Source organism: Stegastes partitus, unplaced genomic scaffold (assembly GCF_000690725.1).
Source record: "Stegastes partitus isolate 25-593 unplaced genomic scaffold, Stegastes_partitus-1.0.2 Scaffold12, whole genome shotgun sequence".
NCBI lineage: Eukaryota > Metazoa > Chordata > Actinopteri > Pomacentridae > Stegastes > Stegastes partitus.
In genome coordinates this window covers 485545-507942 of record NW_007577743.1, presented here as the reverse complement: position 1 = coordinate 507942, position 22398 = coordinate 485545, and the positions used below count along the sequence as shown (strand labels likewise).

The window sequence follows — 22398 nt, the reverse complement described above, 5'->3', positions numbered from 1 at the left end:
ACTTAAATGATTAAGTAGCTTCAGTGCATAATTCGTGAGCTTTTTTGTTTTCTACTTTTTTCTATTTTATATGATTATAAAATCTATATCTTGGATTCTGAATTGTTTTTCAGACAAAATAAGTAGTTTGAAAATGCTACTTTGGAGGTTTTTGATCACATTTTTTGACATTTTATATTTCAAACAAGTATTGGCTTGTCAAAAAATAACAATCAGCAGATCAGCTTATAAAGAAAAAATCGTTATTTGCAGCCCCTTAGCTCCCATTAATCAATAAGTTTCTGCTAATGTCGAAATGATTACTAATTATGACATGTCTTTATAGATCCATCTCTTTGAGGGAAACTGCACTACAGCGTTTAATAAAATTATGGCCTGAGTCTGTTTCTAGCTGAAAAATACATTTATTAGAATGCATCATGAAATGAATCACATACATTCTATTTTTGTTCCAATACATCCATCACATCACATTCACAAGTATCTGCTGCCCAGCAGCCAGACGTTACTGTAACCTGCAGTTTGCATTGTATCTCATCTCATCTTTGCCAGTCATCAATGGGGAAATTGTATGTTTATCCAAATCTGAAATGAATGAACAAGTACAAAGGGACCAGTTCAACATGGCGATTTAATTTACCACTGGTACCACCAATGTTGTAACTGCTGTGTCCATTTATATCAGCAGGGGCACATGCGGCTTTAAGAAGCATGTAAGCGGTTGGCTGAGTTTCTCTGCCCAGCTGTCACCAGATGTTTGGCCTTGGCACCAACCGCTACCGTCTCTGGCACATCCACCACTTCAGTATGAACCAGGGCAGGGTGGGACTTCAACACCTGCTTCTTTTCCTTCTCGTTCTCCATGATAAGCTCTACTGGTTCGTCCTCAAAAGTGTCCTTCTCGACAAAGGGCAGGATAATCGTTTCCACCAAGCCACCAACCATTCCGAGCATCGCCACAGTGGAGCCGAGCATGTAGATCTTCAGCATGCTCCGGCTGGGCCTCTCCTTCAGCATCTCCTTAGCAAATGGAATGATCTCACTGAAGCTTTCCATTTTTATCTTTTTTTTTTTTTGACGACCCTGTTGAAGAAAAAGGAGGATTGTTTTGTTAAAGTCAACTGCCTAAGTACAAGATCTACGCTTGAAAACAAACTGGTTTGGGAAACAGAAATCATTATCTCTAATACATGCAAAAAAAAAAAAAAAAAAAGATACTTACTTTGAAGGACACACCAAAACCTTGACTTTTTCTTAGTGTTTGGTCTGACCAAGCATTCGCAGGCAAAGAGGAGGGGGCAGATCCTGCATTTTAAAGACAAGTGGAGTCAGGTTAACTCCCACTATGGAGACACAATGCATATTCATGAGGCTTAGGGTTTGTTTGGGGAAAAGGGCACGAGTTTCCAGGACAAGAGGCGAGACAAATACTCCCTGTACGTGACACTGTGTGCATGTTACATCACATGAGGTCTGTATGTGTTGTGCAGCAGATTCAGGAGACAGCGTTATATATTCTCAATAACCAGGTTATAATAATCCAAGGAGCTCCAGTATAAAGAAACTGGACTTCTCTTTTTGGTTCTTGAAGCTGTTTCACATCTCATCCACTCTATCTGCTTATCTACTTATCTATCTATCAACACCATGAGTCCATGGTAGTCAGTCATGTTGGCACAAACATTCTCCTGAACCTCATATGTTACTGAACAACACAACTGGTCGGCTTGTGTTGTGTGACTTGTTGCACATTGATCATCCTCAGCTCATCAGGAGAGCTTGGTTCGTGTCCAATCAGTATGTGAGCCTATGGAAAGCCAATCCCATTTATTGGTTGACTGAGATTGCTAGACAACTGTACTGGTGCATATAGAATTCCTCTTATTGAACACTGACAGATAAGCTTCATGAGAAGATAAGGGTCAGAAGAATCCCTCGAATCATGCAGTCCTGAGCTGCTCTGCCTCCTGCACTCCTGCACGCTGTCTGACAGCGAGGCAGTGGCAGACTGCAGGGGTTAGCATGTACGTGTGCGAGTATGTGTCTCAAACCTTCTGCCCTTTGACCTAGATCCCCCTGCAGGAGGGAAAGGGGTGAAGTCAGGCGAGTGAGTTGGGAAATGTGTCTGATCTTTGTCACAGAGAGACGTGTGTCATCAGAGCTCAGCGAAAATGACAACTGGACAACGTCATGAGACTCCTGCATGTTGGTTCAGCATCTGCACACCGGATGATGCGTGCTTCGCTCAGTAACATTTAATCCAGTTTGATTCGGTCATGGTTCTGTCTGTCCACAGGCCCACCACGTTTTGCATAGACATTAATGGGATAACGGTGATTCTGGTGATCCCCTGACCCTTCACCTAACATCACTTTGACCTACTAACTTTTCATCTGCTGATGTTATTATTGAGAGCATTTTGAGCTCAGGTACACATTACCCAGTGCTGCTTGCAAACATATTGTCAGCAATACTTTGAAGTGAGTAAAAGGCCAGAAAAGTAAAAAAAAAACATATATATCTGTGTGTGTGTGTGTGTGTGTGTGTGTGTGACACACACACACACACACACACACAACACACACACACATTACAATCAGGCAAAGTAACAATTTTTTAATTTTTCTGACTTTGGTAACATTACTTATTACATATTATTCTTCAAGTTTGCTAAATAAACAAATAAGCTGTAGAAAGAACACACATTCAAAATGTAGAAAAACATTTTGAAAACCACTCTGTAAATTCAAGGTGAACCTTTCGCACAATTTTTCCTGTTGTGGAAAGCAACCTTTCCTAAAACATTGCTGGAAATATCATTATAATAGCTCTTTCAATAATGTTTCTCTTTGAGCAACTCTGTTTGGGTTCTGGCCATTTATATTTGTCACTGTTGGGGAAAAAGGTTGAGACTGTTTGGAGACCTTTGCCCTATATTTCTTATTTGAATGGATGGTCTGTCTCCGTGCTGGACTTCAGCAGGTCAGCCATGCTGTGGCTGAGTAGGGTTAGTGGTGTGTGTAGATGTGAAAGCTCTTTCAGCAGGAGCTCAGGGGAGAAAAGGACAAAATACACATTCTTGTTTTCAAAAATAATGTTTAGAAAAAAATACATCCAATTTGAAAGACCAACACACACACACACACACACACACACAAGAGTTTCTGACTTTAAAAATAATAAAAGGAGATTCTTTCATCTTTAACATACTATTTTAAATTTCATTACCATATTAAAGGTCCCATATTGTGGCCTTTTTCAGCAAAAATAATGAATGTCAGATTGCGTTTTCAGTTTTTAGCTTAAAATCCTGTAAAGATGTTTTCTTTCACCATAACCGTATTTCAGTCACTATTATAGACTCATTTTGTTGTCTGACAACACAGGCAGAAGAAGAAAAAATGTATATGAGAACAATTTGAGTGAAAAAAAATGTTGCCACAGCATAAGTGAGCACAGAGAGCAGGAGAGAAGCTCACAGATAATAAAAAAACAGGAAAATGAACAACAGTGGCTTCATTAAAACACAGTAACCCACACAGTCCTTGTTTATTAACTTCAAATCTGTTTGAAAGTTTCCACCATGTTTGAATGTCCGTCAGCGTTTCCTACATCACTTTCCTCTGTGGCCACACAATGAATGTCTGCTAATGATAAGACTAGCCGAATTAGCTGTACAAGAAAGAAACGAAAAAAAAAAAACTTGATTAGATTTTAACATTGTGGTAGTGTTTTCTGGAAGAATGTCCTATATTGTGTTACTATGAGGGAAATTTTGTGTTTCATCATTTACTTATGTAATCTGCTTAGTATATCATTTACCTGTGTAATCATTTACTCATGTAAACTTGGGCAACTGATGCACAAATTATGTCTTGTATTTACCACTCACCTGTGTTGAAACTGTGACAAGAAAACTGCACAAAAGCATGAAATGTATGTGCATAAGTTAATTAGCAAACACACTACCATCAGAACTCATGTATGCAATAGGGGACATTGGTTGTTGAGCAACGAATATCATAAAACTGACCCCATGGCCGTAAGATGACCAGTACACGACCCGGGTGAATGCGCCAAGGGAAAAGTATTAAGTACATAAAGCTAGTACTCTTTGGAGAACCAGAAAACTGGGCGAGGGGCCAAATAACTTATCTAGCAATGTATTTATTTCCATCATAGATGTATAAAGAAGCTTGCTGAGAGAACTGAGGCACTCATTCTGGCAGAGTCAACAACTGACTGAGTCTGCATGAACAGGTACATTCAAAAAATCTCAGAAACAACGCTCTTTCATATGTAGGTATTTGTTCAATGTCGAAAATTTCTATAAGTTGCCTCAACAACATCCCCAAAACATCCTAAGAATACTGGGGGAAAAATGTACTGCCTTAGTTAAAGCATGGCATTATAGGCCATCGTCCAAGGCCTCGTGGACATCGTGAAAACATTTTTTTAATGTTGGTTTGACAATGTTTTCCTTCTGTTATCCTAGAACACAACCTGTCAACCTAACATCCTCTGAATGTTCCATTTCAAACATTATGTCTCAGTTAACTTTTAACTTTGTAAGAACTTTATTTGAAATAAGAAATATCCTTAAAAAAAGTCTTTGAACATTGGATTGAATTGTTTTCTTTAGATATGATCGGAAGTGATTGGTAATGTTATCCAATGTTTTTTCCCTGCTTGCTTGGAAGGATTTTGTTGTGGGGACATTGTAATCAATAATTAAACAAATGCACCGGCTGTTCAGTTTCTCAGGTGCTGGGAGTGCATGAAGATTCTTGTGTTCACAGCCAATAGTGGAACATTTGGTGTGTTTTGCCTGTGGCTGAGACATTTTGAAGTTATCAAAAGCAGCTTAGGAAGTGAATAAAACTGTTGGACTGTGACTCATCCTGAACAGCTGACCAAGAAGCGGAGGAGGGCAGTGAGGCGGCAGGATTATGTTTACATTTTTGTTGGGCTTGATTATCAATTTCTACTATGAGACTTAACAAAAGGCCAGGTTAGGTTAAAGAGAAGAAAACAAAAAGAATGACTGCAGTGAGCATCTTTAAATTCTCACAGCTTTTGTTTTACACCCCCGAGTTTAGAAATCTTTTAAAAAGATGAATTTTCACCATATGGGACCATACAGAGCTCCTCCTGTTATATCTTAGCAAATCCAGAAGATTCAAGGTTTACAGTAGTCTGCAAAAAATTAGCATGAACCTAAAATACACAGCTGTTAAGGCAACATAAATTTACTTTTGTTTGAACGGATTCCCGGTTTTAGTTTCATATGTTTGGCTGCATCTGTCAAATTTATGTGGTTACGAGGACATGTTTGGATTTGTGCTGGCTCACTGTAATTTGCTCTGGCTAAAACCTGCTGCTCTAAATACACTGTCCTCTGTAATCCTGGCTGTGCTGGAGGAGCTGATGTGACATCTAATCTGCTGAAGTACAGCCTGGTTATTGGCTAGGAGGTTAGTTTAATTGGGAATACCCGGTCAGGTCAAGAAATCAGGTACAATGAGTTCTAGTTTAGGATATATTTAGGTTTTAATTAGCAAAAAAAAAATTAGAAATGTAGTTGCAGGAATCAAACACAAACAGTAAAGGACAAGTAAATGGTGAAAACCATAAATGACAAATAGTGGATGAATTTATTTTAACTTAGAGTTGCATTCTGACTCATTTCTGTTTGTTGAATTGGAATGAGAACTTATAAATAAAAGGTGTCACATTTCCTTGCTGTAATTCGGAGCCAGTAAGAGTGTTTACAATGTTTAATATCAGGGTTTACAACCTGTTGTGCAGAGTAGGACTTGTTTATAATCTTAAAACATTCTTATAATAAAACATTAGTCCAAAAGTGTGTCAGCTCAGGGCGTGCCCAACAACATGTAAATTGTTCAAGATGATTATTTTGCACAAGTAAGGGTGAGTGTATGTACTAATCCCATGTTTAATTCTCTGTAAGTTTTCTCAGCTGAGCTTGCCATTTATGTTTAGTTTACACTCTGTCTTGTGCCTTATTAGCAATTACTTCTATCATTTTTCTATGCATTTACCATTAATTATATCCATCTATTGCATTTTCATTGAATGACGAGGAGAGAGAAAGTAAATAAAATGGAAGGAAAACGAATCCATAGTCTGAACAGGTTTTATTTCTGTGCATACAGGAATTCAAGCACAAAACATAGACACGATCAATATCTGCTGAACACATCAATACAAAGCCACATACAGCTGAAGAGACAAAAAGTAGACTGTCTAAAGTGAAATGCTTACAGTTGGTGGACAAACATCTATTACCATATATTTAGTCCAACATATAGGTTGATGGCATGTGAGAGCTATGAATTGGCAAGTTCCGGATATACTTGTGGCATTTCCACTGTTGATGAGTTGTTTGTTTAATTATACAATATAATGTTTAGTTTTGAACTTGTGACTGATCTGCTCTTTTTAAATATTTTTTTTTATATAAAAAAGGAAGCAAATATTTACAAAAAATAAAATAAAACAAAAATACACATGAAATAAAAAATACGAGACAACTTAACCAGAATAACTTATACCAATATGGCTTATTAGAAGCAGCAAGCATGCATTTTTGAAATATATATATATATATATATCTATATATATATTCTATCGTGCTTATAAATGCAGGTAGGCTATAAGATAAAGCTTTACACATGATCAAGTACAAGAACGTATCTTATTGCATTGAGTATGTCACTAACACCAAGTGTTCTGATGAGTTAAACTCTCAGACAGCAGCAGTCTGGGATGACTTCACCATAAAGGACGTGGAGCCCAGCGACCGAGCGAGACCATTTCTAAGCACGATAACCCCTTGAATACTGTCTAAAACGCTGTGTGTGTCTGAGTTAAAGTGTGTCTTGTGCATCTCGGTGTGTAACTGTGTTGAAAAACTTCATAGGCACTCCTCCTAAGACAATATGTCCCACAGTGGATCTCGTAGACCGCTCGGGTCCATCCAAGTATCAGCCACTGCTCTTTCTCAGTACCGGGAGAGCTGCTGACACAAAACAGCTGCATGCTGAGTGAACTCAGCGACACTGACCTGCAGAGGGCAGAAAAGCAGCCATGGTGAGACATATTTGCCTGTATGAGCTGAAAATGAAATTAAAAGTGTACAACTTGCTTCAGAAGGTTTGTTATGTGTCTTTGTGTCAATCAATACTAGTGTTGCCTTATGGAGCAAACCTTTATAGATGTACAGGATAACTGAATGGTATGTTTTGAGTTACTCTGTTTAATTTCAGGGAAAGTTAGGAATTAGAAACCAAACTTCATACATAAAAACAAAAACCTTTTTCCTGGAAAACATTTTGCACTTATATTGTGCACTCATATTATTAATTAAAGAAGCAATTTCAATACAAGTATTTTTTGTATTATTGTATTTGCTTGAACCTACCAAGTAAGCTGCTTTTCTTCCATGTGAACTTCCATGAAGCCTTTACATGACTGAGCAAACTCCGGTCTGTATCGTCTTGCTGTTACGGTTTTTGCCGTACCTGAAAGCGAAAAGAGAAAACGTCAGCCCTGTCGTGTTGTTAGAAAGTCAAAATTCACAACGTCAGATGGAGCGGACACACACCCATTGAGGTTGGCGGGCTCTGAGTGGTAGACATGCTTCCCCTGTTCGGCTATAGTGGGCGTGTGGTGTCCGCCACTCTGGCTCTGACTGGCCTTCAGCGTGTGGAAGTGGCTCTTTAGTTCGACATGGCTCAGAGGCAGCGACATATGCTGTGCCGCGGGTATGTTCCCGTTGACCTCCTCCACTTTGGGATCAAGCTTGTCAGGGTTGAGGTGTTTGCGGTTTTTCATCGGGGAGGACACGTCGATCACCTTGATGTCTGGGATGCTGGCCTGCCTCAGGACCAGCTCTGAGTGGGCCAGCTGCAGCTTCTTCATGTGGTTGATGGCTACAGCAGCATTGTAGGCTTGCTGTAAGATAAACATAGCAAAGAGGTTCACAAAGAGTCTACCTAACTACAGATCCACAGTGATGTTTGTAAGAAATTATGCTTCTTCTGTACCAAACCTTAGCATGGAGCATGTCCAAAGAATAGATTCATATTTATTTGTACTGCCAATCAATCAAATGTGTTTTGTTTCCTCTAACACAAAAAGCACTCCATCAGCCTTCCATGGCCTTGATTACAGAACAGTATCTTATTAAACTGTCCTTAATCAGGAAGGATTTAGGCAGGCACCCGATTAATCTGCTATAAACTGCAGCTCCTCAATGAGCTTACCACATCAAAGCCAAGAAATCAGCGTGGACTGACCTTCCATTTGGACTTGGCAAAGTTCTTTTGGATCTGAACGCTGACGGAATAGTAGATGTCGTGGCTCCGGGCTGTCTTTCCGATAATCCTGGAAAAGGGTTGACAGAACACAAAGCTTAAATTTATTTCAAGGTAGACGTTAATTCCAAATCCATCTGGGTGACCCGATGTTGTTCGTACGCAATGCTGCCTCTTTACGTCATCCTCATGTCTTACGCAAATGTGATTATGCGTCACTCAAATGTTAAACATCCAGGGATGTTACTTTTTTTTTAGGAGAGCAACAACTGCTAATTGCAAAAGGCAACACTCAGTTTGTGATTTCTATAACTGTAATAATAATAATATAAATAAAAAATCATTAAACATTGCTGACTATGCTCAAGAAATGCAAATGTATTGCAGGATTTTTCAAACTCATGTTATAAAATGAGTTTAACTGCAAAAGATGATATAATTAAACATGTTTTACAACCAATATCTGCGCTAAAATCTTGTGCCACTCACCAGGGATGTCTGAGCGCCTGATCTGTGCTGTAGCGCATGTTGGGATTCTTCTGCATCATGTTACGTATGAAATCCTTCGCTGAGATCAAAACAATTACAGACACGTTAGAGATAAGACAACATTCTGCAGCTGCACAATAGGTCACCGCTAACACTCAGTGTAACTACCAGATTCAGAGATGTCATCCCAGAAGGGTGAGTCAAACTCATACTGCGCCTTCATGATCTTGGAGAAGAGTCGGGTCTCACTTTCTTCATAAAATGGGGGATATCCACAGAGTCTGCAATGAAGACACAAGAATATCTCACCGACTCAATCCCTGCATCATCTTTTTTCTATTTAGGTAAAAGTCCTGCATGTAAAATCCTACTTGAGTTAAAGAACATACATTTTAGCAGCAAAATGAGGAGCATTAAAGTAAACACACTAGTTTGGTCCCTTTGATTGAGGTACTATCATATCCGCCATTATTAGGTTATTAACAGCAAAGCATCAGTGTGTCAGCAGCAGGTTGCTGTTGTAGCTTTTGAACTACTTTGTATGCTATTTTATACACAAGGACAGCAGCAAAATCTGAGAGCTCCAAACATGACTAATGGGAGAGGATCCACAAACATATGTTCAGTTTCTTCTCCAAACGCTGATTTTTGATGAGAAGTGAGAAATTTAGAAGGAAAAATCACCATTAGGTGGAGCTTATAACAACTTATAGATATGTGAAGCTGACTACACACTGCTGTTTGTAAGAAGCCATAGATTGTCGAAACCAACTGGTTAATTATTTAATGTGTATTTTAAAATCCTATTATATTATTCACTGTTTTAAATCTCCATCGTAAGAGTAACTAAAGCTATAGATAAATGTAGTGGAGTAGAAAGTACAATATTTCCCTCTGAAATGTAGAGAATGGGAAGTATCAAGAGGCATAAAATGAAAATATTCAAGTAAAGTCCTTCAGAATTGTACTTTAGCAAAGTATTTGAGTAAATGTATTTAGCTACTTCCCACCACATGTAGCCTTTAATTTAACAATCCTGACAACAAAGGAAGAGCTAGAGAAGATTTCAAGTCTTTACACTTACAAGATGTAGGTGATAACTCCAATAGACCAGCAGTCTACTGCCTTGCTGTAGGGCTTCTGTGCCAAAACTTCAGGAGCTGAAAATGAGAAAACATGTTGAATCTCTCCCAGTGATTTCCCCAAAGATGCCGGTATGTTGAGAGACAAAGGTGTAAATAATATATCTCGTCTGTACTGCCCCAGTGTTGTTGAACTGTGAGTTCTAATGACCCATTTCGAGCCTCCCACTCAGCGAGTGCCCATATATTAATCACCAGACTGACATGTTTCCTCACCTACGTATCCTGGAGTGCCGCAGGCTGTTGACATGATGCCGTTGTCTACCATCTTTGACAGGCCAAAGTCACTGATCATGATCTTGGAGTTTTCTTCCTGGCTGTAGTACAGGATGTTCTCTGGCTGCACGGGGACAAACGACACAAGATGATGTTAAAGTGCTACTTCTCCTTCTGCGGTGAAAGCAATGCTCAAATGTTTCACTTAGTGTAAATGGAACAGCTGCGAAACTCGTGGAAAAAGTCAAAGTAGTTTGATTGTCAATTAGATTTTAATTAAATGGAATATATCAACATTAAATGGAATAAAAGAAATATAACTATATATAAATATGAAGCTACTGCTGGTTAGCTTAGCATAAAAGCTGCAAACAGGGAAAATAACCAGCTTTGCCCTATCTAAGGTAACAGCGCCTCTAAAGCTCATTAACTATTTCTTGGGAAGGCAACCAACCAAGGCTCCTGAGAAATAGTCTGGACCATAATCACTGTAAAACCACACACTTCACTTTTTGCAATACTTTTATTTGGAAACTAACAAGACAATAACATGCTAAATTAAATAACTTTAGCTGCTGGTAGGCCCGTTGGGTTGCCTTTTGACAGAGCCGAGCCAGTTGTTTCATTTAGGCTTCAGTTCAAACGCGAAGCTAACCATCTGCGAGCTGTAGCCTTATAGTGAACATACATATAGAAACTGATATAAAACTTCTCATTTAACTCTTGGTATGAACATAAATAAATACATTGATAAAAATGTCAAAATTAACTCTAAGCATTTTTTCTTGGATTGCAACAGGTGGTTTGTAGCTAATGCATCAACATTTTTAGGTCCTTTAAGCTGACAGAATGCACAAACTGTATACATTTTGGATATTTAGCATATTTATCTAAAAACTAGAAACTGTAGCATGCTATATTGCATTAATACAAAAGCAACCAAATGTAATGCCATAGAGAAAAAGTATGTATGGGTTTGATTATGCTGTCTGAGTCGTACCTTGAGGTCACGGTGCACGATGCCGTTTTGGTGCAGATAACTGACGGCCTGCAGCACCTGCTGAATCACGCTGCTGGCATTTTTCTCTGAGTACATCCCCCGGTCCAGGATCCGGTCAAAGAGCTCACCGCCTGAAACACTGGGAAGAAGATACCACTACCATTAAAATTACATCTTAACTGCGATTTCATTAGCACATCTCCTCATCTGATAATAAGATAAAAGGTGGAAAACTCACAGCTGCATGACAAGATAGTAATGGGTCCGACTTTCGTAGAAATCCTCCATCCCCACAACGTTGTCGTGTTTGATTCTGTATGGGAAAAAAAAATGAAAAAAAAATGGCGTCATAACTTCCTCACAAAGTTCACATATATTCAACATAACAGGCACAACAGGAAGCAGGTCGACAGGACGCCCTCCCACGCTGACTCCTGACAGAATGTGAAATGAAAGCTGGAGGCTCATAACAATGTGCACGTAAATTACCTTCTGAGCACAGCTATCTCATTCTCCAGATTGAGATCCCTCTTCTGCTTCTTCTTCACACACTTCATGGCGAACGTCTTTCCCGTCTTCTTCTCCTTCACCATGTAAACCTCTGAGAAGGCCCCACTGGTAATCAACACAGAAACACATATTGAGAGTGAGTTAGTGATGAGCTAATCAGCGACTACTTTGAAACAGCACAGGAAGAGATAACAGGTCTACACAGTGGGAATGAGCCTCCCTCTTATTAGTCTGGGGCGGATGTGAATAAAGTATAAGAGCTGGCCTCTCTGTGGCTCCACTTTGCAGTTTTCTCAGCAGTCAGAAGCAGCCGTGGCTTGTTTTCTTAATTTGTATAAAATGATTTTTTTTTTTTTTGCAGAAATCCTTCATTTTCAGTGTTATGGTTTCACACACATCTAACTCTTTATGATTTCAACTGGAGAAATGTTGCAGGATTTGTTGGACATTTTGAGAAAAATATTTAGCATCGTATTTTTTACACTTTGGTCTTCATAGTGGTTCTTCATATTAGCTATAACACACAGAAAAACCAAGTTTTAGAGGTCCTAGCAGGCCAATATTCTTACCATTTGATAGAAAAAATTAACTCAATGACAAACACTGCAAGCTAATTTGAGTGCTGCTAAGATAGTAAAACACTATATAGGTGCAGACCATTTATCATTGAGTTTCTACTCCTGCTTTACTGTACAGATATACCAGTTTGTTTGTTTTTTTTTATCTCACTGTCAACAAAAAAGCAAGAAAAAAACCCTCTTAAAATTACATTTTTGTTAGATAATTGCATCGAACGACTTTACAAGGCTTTAGCTGTCACACAATGGATGCTAAATGTGTTTTCCTCCTTGCCTTACTGCGTCATCCAGGGACAGAAATGTCCTGATCTAAGTTTCTTGGAGAGCATCAGAATTAAAATAAACCAAAGCCAGAGATAGCAATATCAAAGGGTTCAATTAGGATCTCCCAAGAATCTCTCCGGCTTAACTATTCATTGGTGAGGAGCTTATTATTCTCCTCTGCTCTGTGTCCATGCTATCTTCAGCGTTGTCTGGGAATAGTTGTTCTACCGGGTGGATTAGGCTCTTTATCCCTGACGCAATGGAAACAGCGGCAGGCTGAGGGCTCAAGACGCAAAGGTCAGAAACTGAGCATGTGTGGCAGGAATCCTTGGAAACATCAAGCTCCTGCACAGAGTACAGGTTAGGTCACAGGTAGGTAAGTCAGGGGGCTGCTGGGAGATGTTGAATAACCTGCCCTCTGTCCTTAAGGTGACACATGAGTGTGCTGCATAAGTGAACAAAACTGATTTGATCGAAAGCTGTTTTCTTATTAGTGTCACATTTCTAATGCTGCATCTGCCTGTCACTTCACATCCCGGTGCTCAGCTGCTTCCATTCCCAGAGCTCATTTTCCTCCCAGGATCCCCTGAAAGAAAATATTTTGACTCTCAAGAGAAATCATCAATCAAGGCCTGAACATGGAAAGAGACAAGAGGCCAATCAGAAATCGCTGACGGGGTAACTTGTAAAAACAGAGCGTGTCCTTATTACCGGGACACAATCAGGATGTTGTTTCCATTATGTGCGATTAGGTCTGGTGGGAGAAGCTGCTGTTCTACGCAATCTCCTGTCCCTTCTGGATTCCCTTCCTCTCATTGTGATGGAAGAAATGATGGCGAAAAGACTAAATCAGACAACTGGGACTGTGCAAGACAGCATCGACATCTCTGACTGGAGTGAAAGCAGCAGAGTGGCTCAAACATGCTTTCCCCTTTGGTTCTTCCGTTTTAATTTTATTGCATGACAGCATCATTCTGTCTCGAGGTGCAACACAGATAAGCTCATTACAAGTACACGTCTTCACCCACTTTTCCTCCCAGCATTGGTTTTGTCAAATTGTTTGGGGAAATAACAGTAATTGCTGCAGACTGATTGAACTACATATGAGATCACCACACACTGGAGGGCCTCGCCTGCAATCATCGCTCAGTGGCGTCTTCAGCCCTCCGCTCTCTGTTTTCCCATAACATGGTGACGGGGTTCTGGCAGCATTTCAGCTTCCACCTTTATTTACTGTTGGCCTCTTAGTCTGTTGTTCTTCAGTCGCTCGCTAAATATTAAACAGTGATGCAGGATCTGCTGATTTTCATCATTCACATAACTAGCATGTTACAAAACATTACCTTTAGCTGAATTTCATAACTCTTTTAAAATGTTACTCCAAGTGAGCTTTAGGGTATGCTTGGAAATCAGATCAGTTTCTGTGCTTTCAGGACTGAAATAATTCCTTATTTTCAATATCTATTAATTGATTAATTAATTGATTTCCGTCATTCACAGATTGTTTGTCAAATTGTTTTGTTTGGTGTCAAAAACACATTATTCAGTTTTTTTCTACATTAGAGACACAGAAAATAAGCCAAAAATCTTTACTACTGAGAAGCCAGAATTAGAGTTTTGGCATTGGTGTTTAAGAATGGCCTTAATGGTAAATTGATGAAATTCTTTTTTTTTTTTTTTTTTTTTTTAGAAAAGTAGAAATAGCAGCATTTAATTATTAACTTTAGTTTAAGTATTGTTTGTTTTAAGTTTTGTTTTTGTGAATGAACTGCTGCCTCCTGAGACAGCAGTAAAGTAGGCCTCCTCATGTCAATCCAATCAACCCAGTAATCTGTCCTCAACTCAAATCGCGGGGTGAGGGTCTGTAATCACGCCATGTAGTTCCCCTCAGTATCTCTACAGGAACACGCCCAGCAGTGCAAAATACAATATAAAAGAAAGAAAAAGAGGGAGGAATTCCACATATATAAAAACTGAACAGGGCTCAAACCACATTAGATGGAATTCATGGAAATAAGTGTTAAATGTACTTACGATCCCAACTCTTCCATGAAGTCAAAGATCTCCTGGATGTTATCGGTGTCCTTCTTCCACATATAATCAGCCTCTTGGCGACCCATGTCTGCAGACGCTTCGGCAGGGATTTCTTTCGGAGTTAAATTGAAAGAAAGCACATAAGAATAGATGTCAGTTAACACTGAAGGTCCACAGTGTCCCTGATTTCTCAGTGTGTTTAATTTCTGCATAGAGCCGCGTGAAAACAAAGAATAGAAAAAAAGTAATCCCGGCTTAATGTTCAGAGTTCCTCATCATCTTAATCAATAAATCCTCTGCGATTATTGAGGAGTCATGAGAAGGCAGGGATGGAGGCCGGCATGTCTGCTGCGCTGCTCAGACTGTCTGCAGGAGGACGCAGCAGATGAGACGCGATGAGTCTTTGTCTGGCAGACAAAAGGTTGACGTGCTAATCCCTGCTCTAACTAGTTCACAGGAATGTGTGAAGTAGTGCCAGGGCTGTCCCACACACAGTACCAGGGCCAAAAGGACACCGTTTCATACAGCTGTGCATCAATACAGCCTCTTAATATTTTATCAAAGACAAAAAACAGGAATAAAAAGTATAAGATCAAACTTTCAGTCTGCCTGAATTCCTCAAACAATAAAACTTTACAACTGTCAAATTACTAACTTTTAATTTATCAAAACAACTTCCTGCACAAATCAAGATTTTATGCTTATATTAAGTTATCAGCATAACAACTCAAATAACAAACATTTATAAGGATTAGAGCTTGGAAAAGAGAATGACTGATTTATCCAACAACACTGAAGGTACTGAGAAGGATTAGGAGCACTTTAAATGAACAGGTTACCCAGTTTGTTTCCCTGCCCTCTTTTCTCTTATATAATGGATTAGTAAGTCCTGATCTGGAGACCTGACCTTGTCCTGGGTGAAAACACTAAGAAAAATAGCCCCCAGCAATTCACTTAGATGTCTAAACAAATGTCTGAACTATCACTAAAAAAAAGGTATCTTGTGAACATGTGGCATAAGCATTAAAAAAAAATCTATGAACAAATGAAGGGAGAATAGATTTTATGAGGTCATTCAACTTGAATTTTTCCCACTCTGCATAACCACATCAACTCTAATGCTGCAGCACACTGAAGAAACCACCTTTTATCTGACATTACTTTCAGTGTCAGCTGATCTAACTGATGAGCGGGGAGGATTCCCCTGCAGCAAGTCTTCCTCTGTTGTTATTTAGCAGCACAGGTCAGAACATTAGACTCAGCAGAGGATTCAACACCACAGAGAAACTCATTTACAAGTCGAAACCTGCAGCAGTGTTGCACATTTCAATTCATTTTTCCCTCCAAAGCAATTGCGCAAAAATATAAAGGAAATCTCTCACATGATCTTTATCCTGCAGATGAGTCTTGTCTTACCTGCAGGTTTACAGTCGAGTCACGCGTTTTTAGCGCCGACGCACAAAGGATAACACTGATAATGGCACCGGCTGCTCTGATTCTGTCTGACATTGGATGCGTTCTTTTCTCTCTACACTCGTGCAAACGACAAGTTGGCTGCGGAAAAGATCACTCTACGGAAGAGAGACTGAAGGATCGGATATTCACATGAAGCTTGAACCGCAGCCCGGACATTTAAAAAAACAACAGCAACAAAAAAAAACAACAACACCTAAATTACGCGCAGAATACAAATGAGGCAACGCTGATCTTTTGCCTCAATCCCGAGTAAAAACAGATAAATATGAAGAAATAGCAGCTGAGGATGTACACTAAAGTGTGAATATTGCAGTCATTAAGTTGGTAAAGAAGAAGCTCAGTGATGAGGACTCACCTAGAGACTGCGCTGTAGGAGCTCTGCTCTGACTCTCCTGCCAAAAAGCTCACCGACGACTGGACAGATTAGTTTGTCTGGGACACTGCAAATACCTGTTGTCAAGTCGGAGATTACATCCACGGAGACAACGGGGAGGGAGGGAGTCACTGCTGCATCACTGAGCTGTGAGTGGCTGCAGATTGGACACAAACTCAGCAGCTCATTCACAACAGTCACGGGCACGCGTACAGCCGCGCGTTCACACCAGACAGGAGCTTGATCCAGTGGACCAGCTGGTTTAAAATGCATGGCTCAAGATAACACCAATTACTATTGTCATGACTCAGGACATCACTTTTACAAGCCAAGGTTACATTATCAGTACTACTGCATTCACCATGGCATAACATTCATAGCTTTAATTAAACCAAAGTAGACTTAATTTAGCTTTATGATGCTGATGAATTTAAATATAGATATATATTAACAACAAATATAAATATTTTATAAACATAAAGTACAAAAGCCTTGTGTTCTTTCTCTGGCTGCCCAAGTGTTGGTGTGGGGGGTAATTACTTATGCAAAGGCTGATTTTGCATTTTATATTTGTAATTAGTAAAGATCAGTTTGCACAGATCTGTTTTCATTTTGACATTAACATGATGGAAAAAGCCTGGTTGAATCAGCTTTAATTTAGTGTTGTGCCACAATGAAACATGAACATGTTTACATTATTCCAATGTAATATTTCCATACACAATACAATAAAATAATTTACTGTAAAGATATTAATCAGGTTATAAAGCCTGTGTGCATTACTCCTACCACTACTACTAATAATAATGATAATAGCAATGCACCTATAATTGGGGATCAATGTTTAAATGGTTCATTACTGTGGTCTTCACACTAAAAAGTAATTAAAGGGATCTATTGTTATCACTTAATAAAATGCAAAATGGTTGCAAGATAAGATAATTTAATGATTTAGATTTTTAACAGTGATGCAACTCAATGTTTCAAATTTGCTAACTTAAAAACATGTGTTCATAATTATGGTAATTAAATACATCCACCCATCCATCATTTATACATCACTTAATCCTCACTAGGGTCGCGGGGGGGCTGGAGTCTATCCAGCTCAGGGCGAGGGCGAAGGCAGGGGACACCCTGGACAGGTCACCGGTCTATCGCAGGGCCACACTTACAGTCAGACAACCAAGCACACTCACATTTACACCTACGGACAATTTAGAATCACCAATTACCTCAACAAAACCTCAACATGTTTTTGGACTGTGGGAGGAAGCTGGAGAACGTGGAGAGAACCCACACTGCACGGGGAGAACATGCGAACTCCATGCAGAAAGATTCCGGTGTCCTCACCTGAACACTGGAACCGGCGACCTTCTAGCTGCGAGGCCACAGTGCTAACCACCGCTCCACCATGCAGCCCTAATTAAATACATGACACCTAAAAAAATATTTTAGGAAGGAAATGCTAGTTGGAACAACTTAATTTTTAAGTAATCAACTCAAAGCCTTGTTTTTATGCTCCGAGGCATTAAAGTAAGTGGTTAAAAATACCTTTGACTGTGGAGGAAAAGCTTATTCTTCTAAGATAGAGCATTATTTTTTTGTTTAGACTGTAGTTGATAATGAGGATGTAACTAAACTGAAAAAAAAGACAAAGCAGTTATGTCTTCATGTCATGTTGAAGGAGGATGAACACAAAAGCAAAAGAGATTTTTCAAACCCATGAGATGTTTTTATTGATAACCTATAAAGCACTGGTAAACAATTGAGTAGTCATTAGCAAGGACGTTTCTGAATCCCACCGAGTAAACATCGAATACGTAATCACTTCAGTAGATACTTCACACCTGGGTAACAGACGGCTTTTGCCTCCACTGCAGCATTAAGCTATAAGTATGTTGTGCTGCACACTGTGGTCTTCAGAGGCCACCTTTAACAGGCTTATGCATTAATCTGCATCAGGTGCTCATGCCACCAACCACACAGGGAGCCGTGCAGTATGCAATGACAAAGGACAGGTCACGCTGACAACACAGCTGCTGTGCCATGCAAAATTAATTATCCTTAAATATTTCAAATCAAATCCAGTCAGAAGTTTTATAGATTTAACAACATCAGTTTTAGGCTTTTCTCAAAAATGGAGAGACAGAATATCAGAAGCTGGACCGACTCATCGCGTTGTCATGGATGCTGGTTCAAGAGGTTGTCAGGGTCATCTTCCATTTCAGGTATTTTTCTTTTTAGAATCAGGAGAGAAAGCGTCAGGTCTGCAGGAAAAAAATGCTTTTATAATAAGAGTGTGATGATGGAGGTTAAACTGGACAAAATCAGCACAGTGGCTGGGTCAGAGGTCAGAGCAGCACTGAAGGACATCTATAAACACCAGAAATAGTTGCTCAAGGAATCATGCAAACTTAGATATAAAGTGTATAAAACCATTCTATATTTAGTCTAGTCCTGGGATTATACAGCATGTAACAGGACATGAATACATATTACAGTAATGAACACAAGCTTTCCTGCCAATAAAACTAATGAGTAAAAGGACAATATTTTCGGGGGGGAAAAAAAAAAAAAGCTTGGCTTTGTGTGGTGATATCTCCTGCTTGGGTCAGTCTTACAGAATTTACCAGCACTGAAATATCAAGGATAGATTTTTCACCGTAGCCAGGCTACTACAAATAGTACTTTTAAAAACACATCTATATTCTTTACATTAGTTGGTTTAATAGAAGATTTCAATATTATCAAATCAAGGTTCTTTGTAAGGTTTTTTCTAATGCGAAAATCATATAAAAATCCAAGTTTTTTATTTAGCTCGAAAGGCTCCATGGTAATCCATTAGTTAGTTTATCCTGTAATGACAAATAACAACAACAAAAAACAGAATTCTCTAATTTCAGCACCTAAAACGTCAATATTTTCTGGCTTCTTTACAATATTAAACCCACTATCTTTTGGTTGTGGACAAAACAAGATATTTGAAGGCATCATGTTTGACTTTGGAAAACACTAACTGAGAGTACTCATTATTTTCTGACCTTTATAGATCAAACAACTAATTGAATAATTGAGAAAGCAATCAACAGATTATTAGACTACAAAAAAATTATCATTAGTTGCAGTCCTTGTTGTCAGATTTTTGTAGCAAATCTGCCAGAGCAGTCAAAAGAATCCAAACTATTGCTTCAATGCAAATAAAAATTAAAAATCTGGAGCAGCAAGTTTTCTTATCCTTTGTTTTGAGGTACAGAATGATTTAGATGGAGGAGACATCATTATGTTCAAGCAAGATGATTTAAAGATGAACTCTGGAAATCTAAATCAATACACTTTTTGTAAAACTCAGTGAAAATCCGATCACAGTCAGTCAGCAGCTGTCAGTTCAGTATGTGTGTGGAAACAAAAAAAAAAAAAATCCAGTGTTTGTACACAGCCCCGAGTTTAAACGGGAAATAACGTGGCACAAACTGAGCTACTCAACACAATTCTGCACACTTAACCTTGTGCTCTTTTGTGCGAACAAGCTAAATTTTAACAATCTTTCTTCAGAATTGCAGACTTCACTTTTAAAGTCTCTGGTCATTGTTTAAACCCTGAAAAACTCAACTTTGTGTATCAAAGTTATATATTTAGAAGCTTTTTTGCCATGAAAATAATCCTTTATTGCCTTTTCTTCACCTTTGCCAATTTTAGAATGTGCAGATTTTTGATATTCTGCAGCTTTAAAGTGAAAATGCTCAGCCATGGCGTGGACTGGTTATTTCACTCACAGTGGCATGTCTATTACATTAAAAACAAAACAAAAAAAACACCATACAGTCATGATAATAAAGTAAAAAGCATGAGCAGTGGTAGTCTGACAAGTGCAGTATAGTAAAATGCTACAGTCGTCCTCAAATGTATTCATACCCTTCCATTAAACAAAAGGCAGAATTCACAATAGTCACTCAAATAATAATGAACTCAAGTAATAATTAATAAAAAATTTGCTCAATTATAATTTTGTGAAATAAGACATTGCTTTTGAATTGTGGTTGAAAAAAATGATAACAAAAAAAAAACAAAAACAAAACTGTCCTGGACAAATCAGAACACTTTGTTGATGAGCAGTGGGCCAAAATCCAAATACCTGTCAACAGGTGCAGAATTCTGATTGACAGTTACAGAAAACACTTGATTGCAGTGATTGTCTCAAAGGGTGGTTCAACAAAATGTCAGTTTACGGGTCCCATCATGCTTGTTTTTTTTTTTGGTTTGTTTTTTTTTGGTAATATTTCTGTTTAACCATAGCTCAAAAGCAATGTCATGACCTCATTACATTTTTATTTTGTATTACTTTTGTCCATCCATCCATTATCTATACACGGCTTAATCTTCACTAGGGTCGCCTGGGGGATGGGGGTGGGGTGGTTGGAGCCTATCCCAGCCGACTTAGAGTGAAGGCAGGGGACACCCTGGACAGGTCGCTAGTCTATCGCAGGGGTACACGTACAGTCAGACAACCAAGCACACTCACATTCACACCTACAGACAATTTTGAATCACCAATTAACCTCAACATGTTTTCGGACCTTGTGGGAGGAAGCCGGAGAACCCGGAGAGAACCCACGCTGCACGGGGAGAACATGCAAACTCAACGTAGAAAGATCCTGGTGCCCCCACCAGGACGCAAACCAGTGACCTTGTTGCTGCGAGGCAACTGTGCTACCAACTGCACCACTTTGCAGCCCTTACTTATGTCAATTTATTTCAGTGACAGCTGTTTTTACTCCTTCTTTAATGGGAGGGTATGAATACATTTGAAGATGACTGTAGATATTAGTGGATCAGTAATAATCCGTTCACAAAGAAAGGGGCATGTTGCATACATAAACACTTTTACTTTTAACAATTATGAAATCCACTTTCCCAAAAATACCTTTCTTTTTGTACTTGTGCTTGTCTGAGTGCCATCACTGCACATGCTGCAGTATCATGTCTGTAGAAACTGACAAAGCAGAAACACCAGGGCTGACTCGTGCACCCTTACATCATTGGACAAGCTTACATGTTTGAACTTTTTAATCCATGCCAGCAGGATTATCCACGACTCCAGCTTCAATTATATCATTAAAGTGATGTAAAACAAAGCTGTCCACTCACTTCCAACAAATCAATTAACTCCCCCTCACGCTCTTAAGATCTGTTGCAGCTAAATTAGCGGTCAATGGGATTACCCTAAATGAGATCAGGGGAATGTTCAATGCCTTATGTAAACTGTCGTGTCACTGGAAAGTTCTGCACAGAAACAGCTCCCACATAGAAAAAAAAGGGTCGTGAAAGGCATTAATGCACATCTTCAGACCTTCATCAAACAATTCAGCAAAGAGTGATCAGGATTTAAATCCACTCAACAAAAATGAGTTAGGTGTTACGTAAGGTCATTTAATTTGTGCTTAAAGTGTCGACCGCTCACATAACCAGAGATTAAATTCAATTTAGTGCTTGCGTGAAACTAGTGACTCCTTTGTGATATCTGAACACAATCAAGGTTAGACAAAGCAAATATTAATAGCTTTATGTAACCAAAAAACAACTCTCTATGTGAGAAGTTTGTAGCAGGGCTGAACGATTAGGGGATAATACCTAAATGTGATTTTTCGTGTTTTTGTGGCATATCGTGATCTGATTTGAGAAAACAAATTCTCAGTCCTGCTGCAGTTTTGTGTTCACTCTGTGATACATGTAACAACATGAGATGTAATATTACCACATGAGACACCATTAAAAGTGACTGTCACCTGTAAAACTCCCAACACAGACACTGTTTAAACCCAGATGATTGCAATTTTGATTTGAAATCAAAAAACTGTTTTGCGTTAAAGGGCAGCTTTGTTGCATTCCTGCAATTATAAAGCTTTTTACTTCATTTACCCAGATCATCCTCCGTACGATCAAACAGAATGGCGACGAGCTGTCCATATTTACCAAACAA

At 39.0% G+C, this 22398-nt stretch overlaps 2 protein-coding genes across 3 annotated transcripts; both read right to left on the bottom strand.

Moving 5' to 3' along the window:
• Nucleotides 1–388: 388 nt before the first annotated feature.
• Nucleotides 389–1307, bottom strand: g0s2 (G0/G1 switch 2). Its single transcript, XM_008287817.1, has 2 exons — nt 1223–1307; nt 389–1083 (listed from the first exon to the last, which is right to left on the bottom strand). The coding sequence occupies exon 2, from the start codon at nt 1054–1056 to the stop codon at nt 703–705; it is 354 nt and encodes a 117-aa protein (XP_008286039.1). The 5' UTR covers nt 1057–1083; nt 1223–1307; the 3' UTR covers nt 389–702.
• A 4844-nt stretch (nt 1308–6151) lies between these two features.
• Nucleotides 6152–16507, bottom strand: camk1gb (calcium/calmodulin-dependent protein kinase IGb). 2 transcript variants are annotated; one of them, XM_008287786.1, is made up of 13 exons: nt 16404–16507; nt 14573–14684; nt 11676–11801; nt 11425–11499; nt 11187–11325; nt 10187–10310; nt 9913–9988; nt 8997–9109; nt 8829–8907; nt 8322–8409; nt 7628–7977; nt 7445–7544; nt 6152–7087 (listed from the first exon to the last, which is right to left on the bottom strand). In XM_008287786.1, exons 2-12 carry the CDS (start codon nt 14656–14658, stop codon nt 7487–7489), a joined length of 1314 nt encoding a protein of 437 aa, XP_008286008.1. In that variant the 5' UTR covers nt 14659–14684; nt 16404–16507; the 3' UTR covers nt 6152–7087; nt 7445–7486. The 2 variants fall into 2 exon arrangements, with proteins under 2 accessions (XP_008286008.1, XP_008286000.1); XM_008287778.1 differs by lacking the exon at nt 16404–16507 and having other exon boundaries at nt 14573–14921.
• Nucleotides 16508–22398: the final 5891 nt, after the last annotated feature.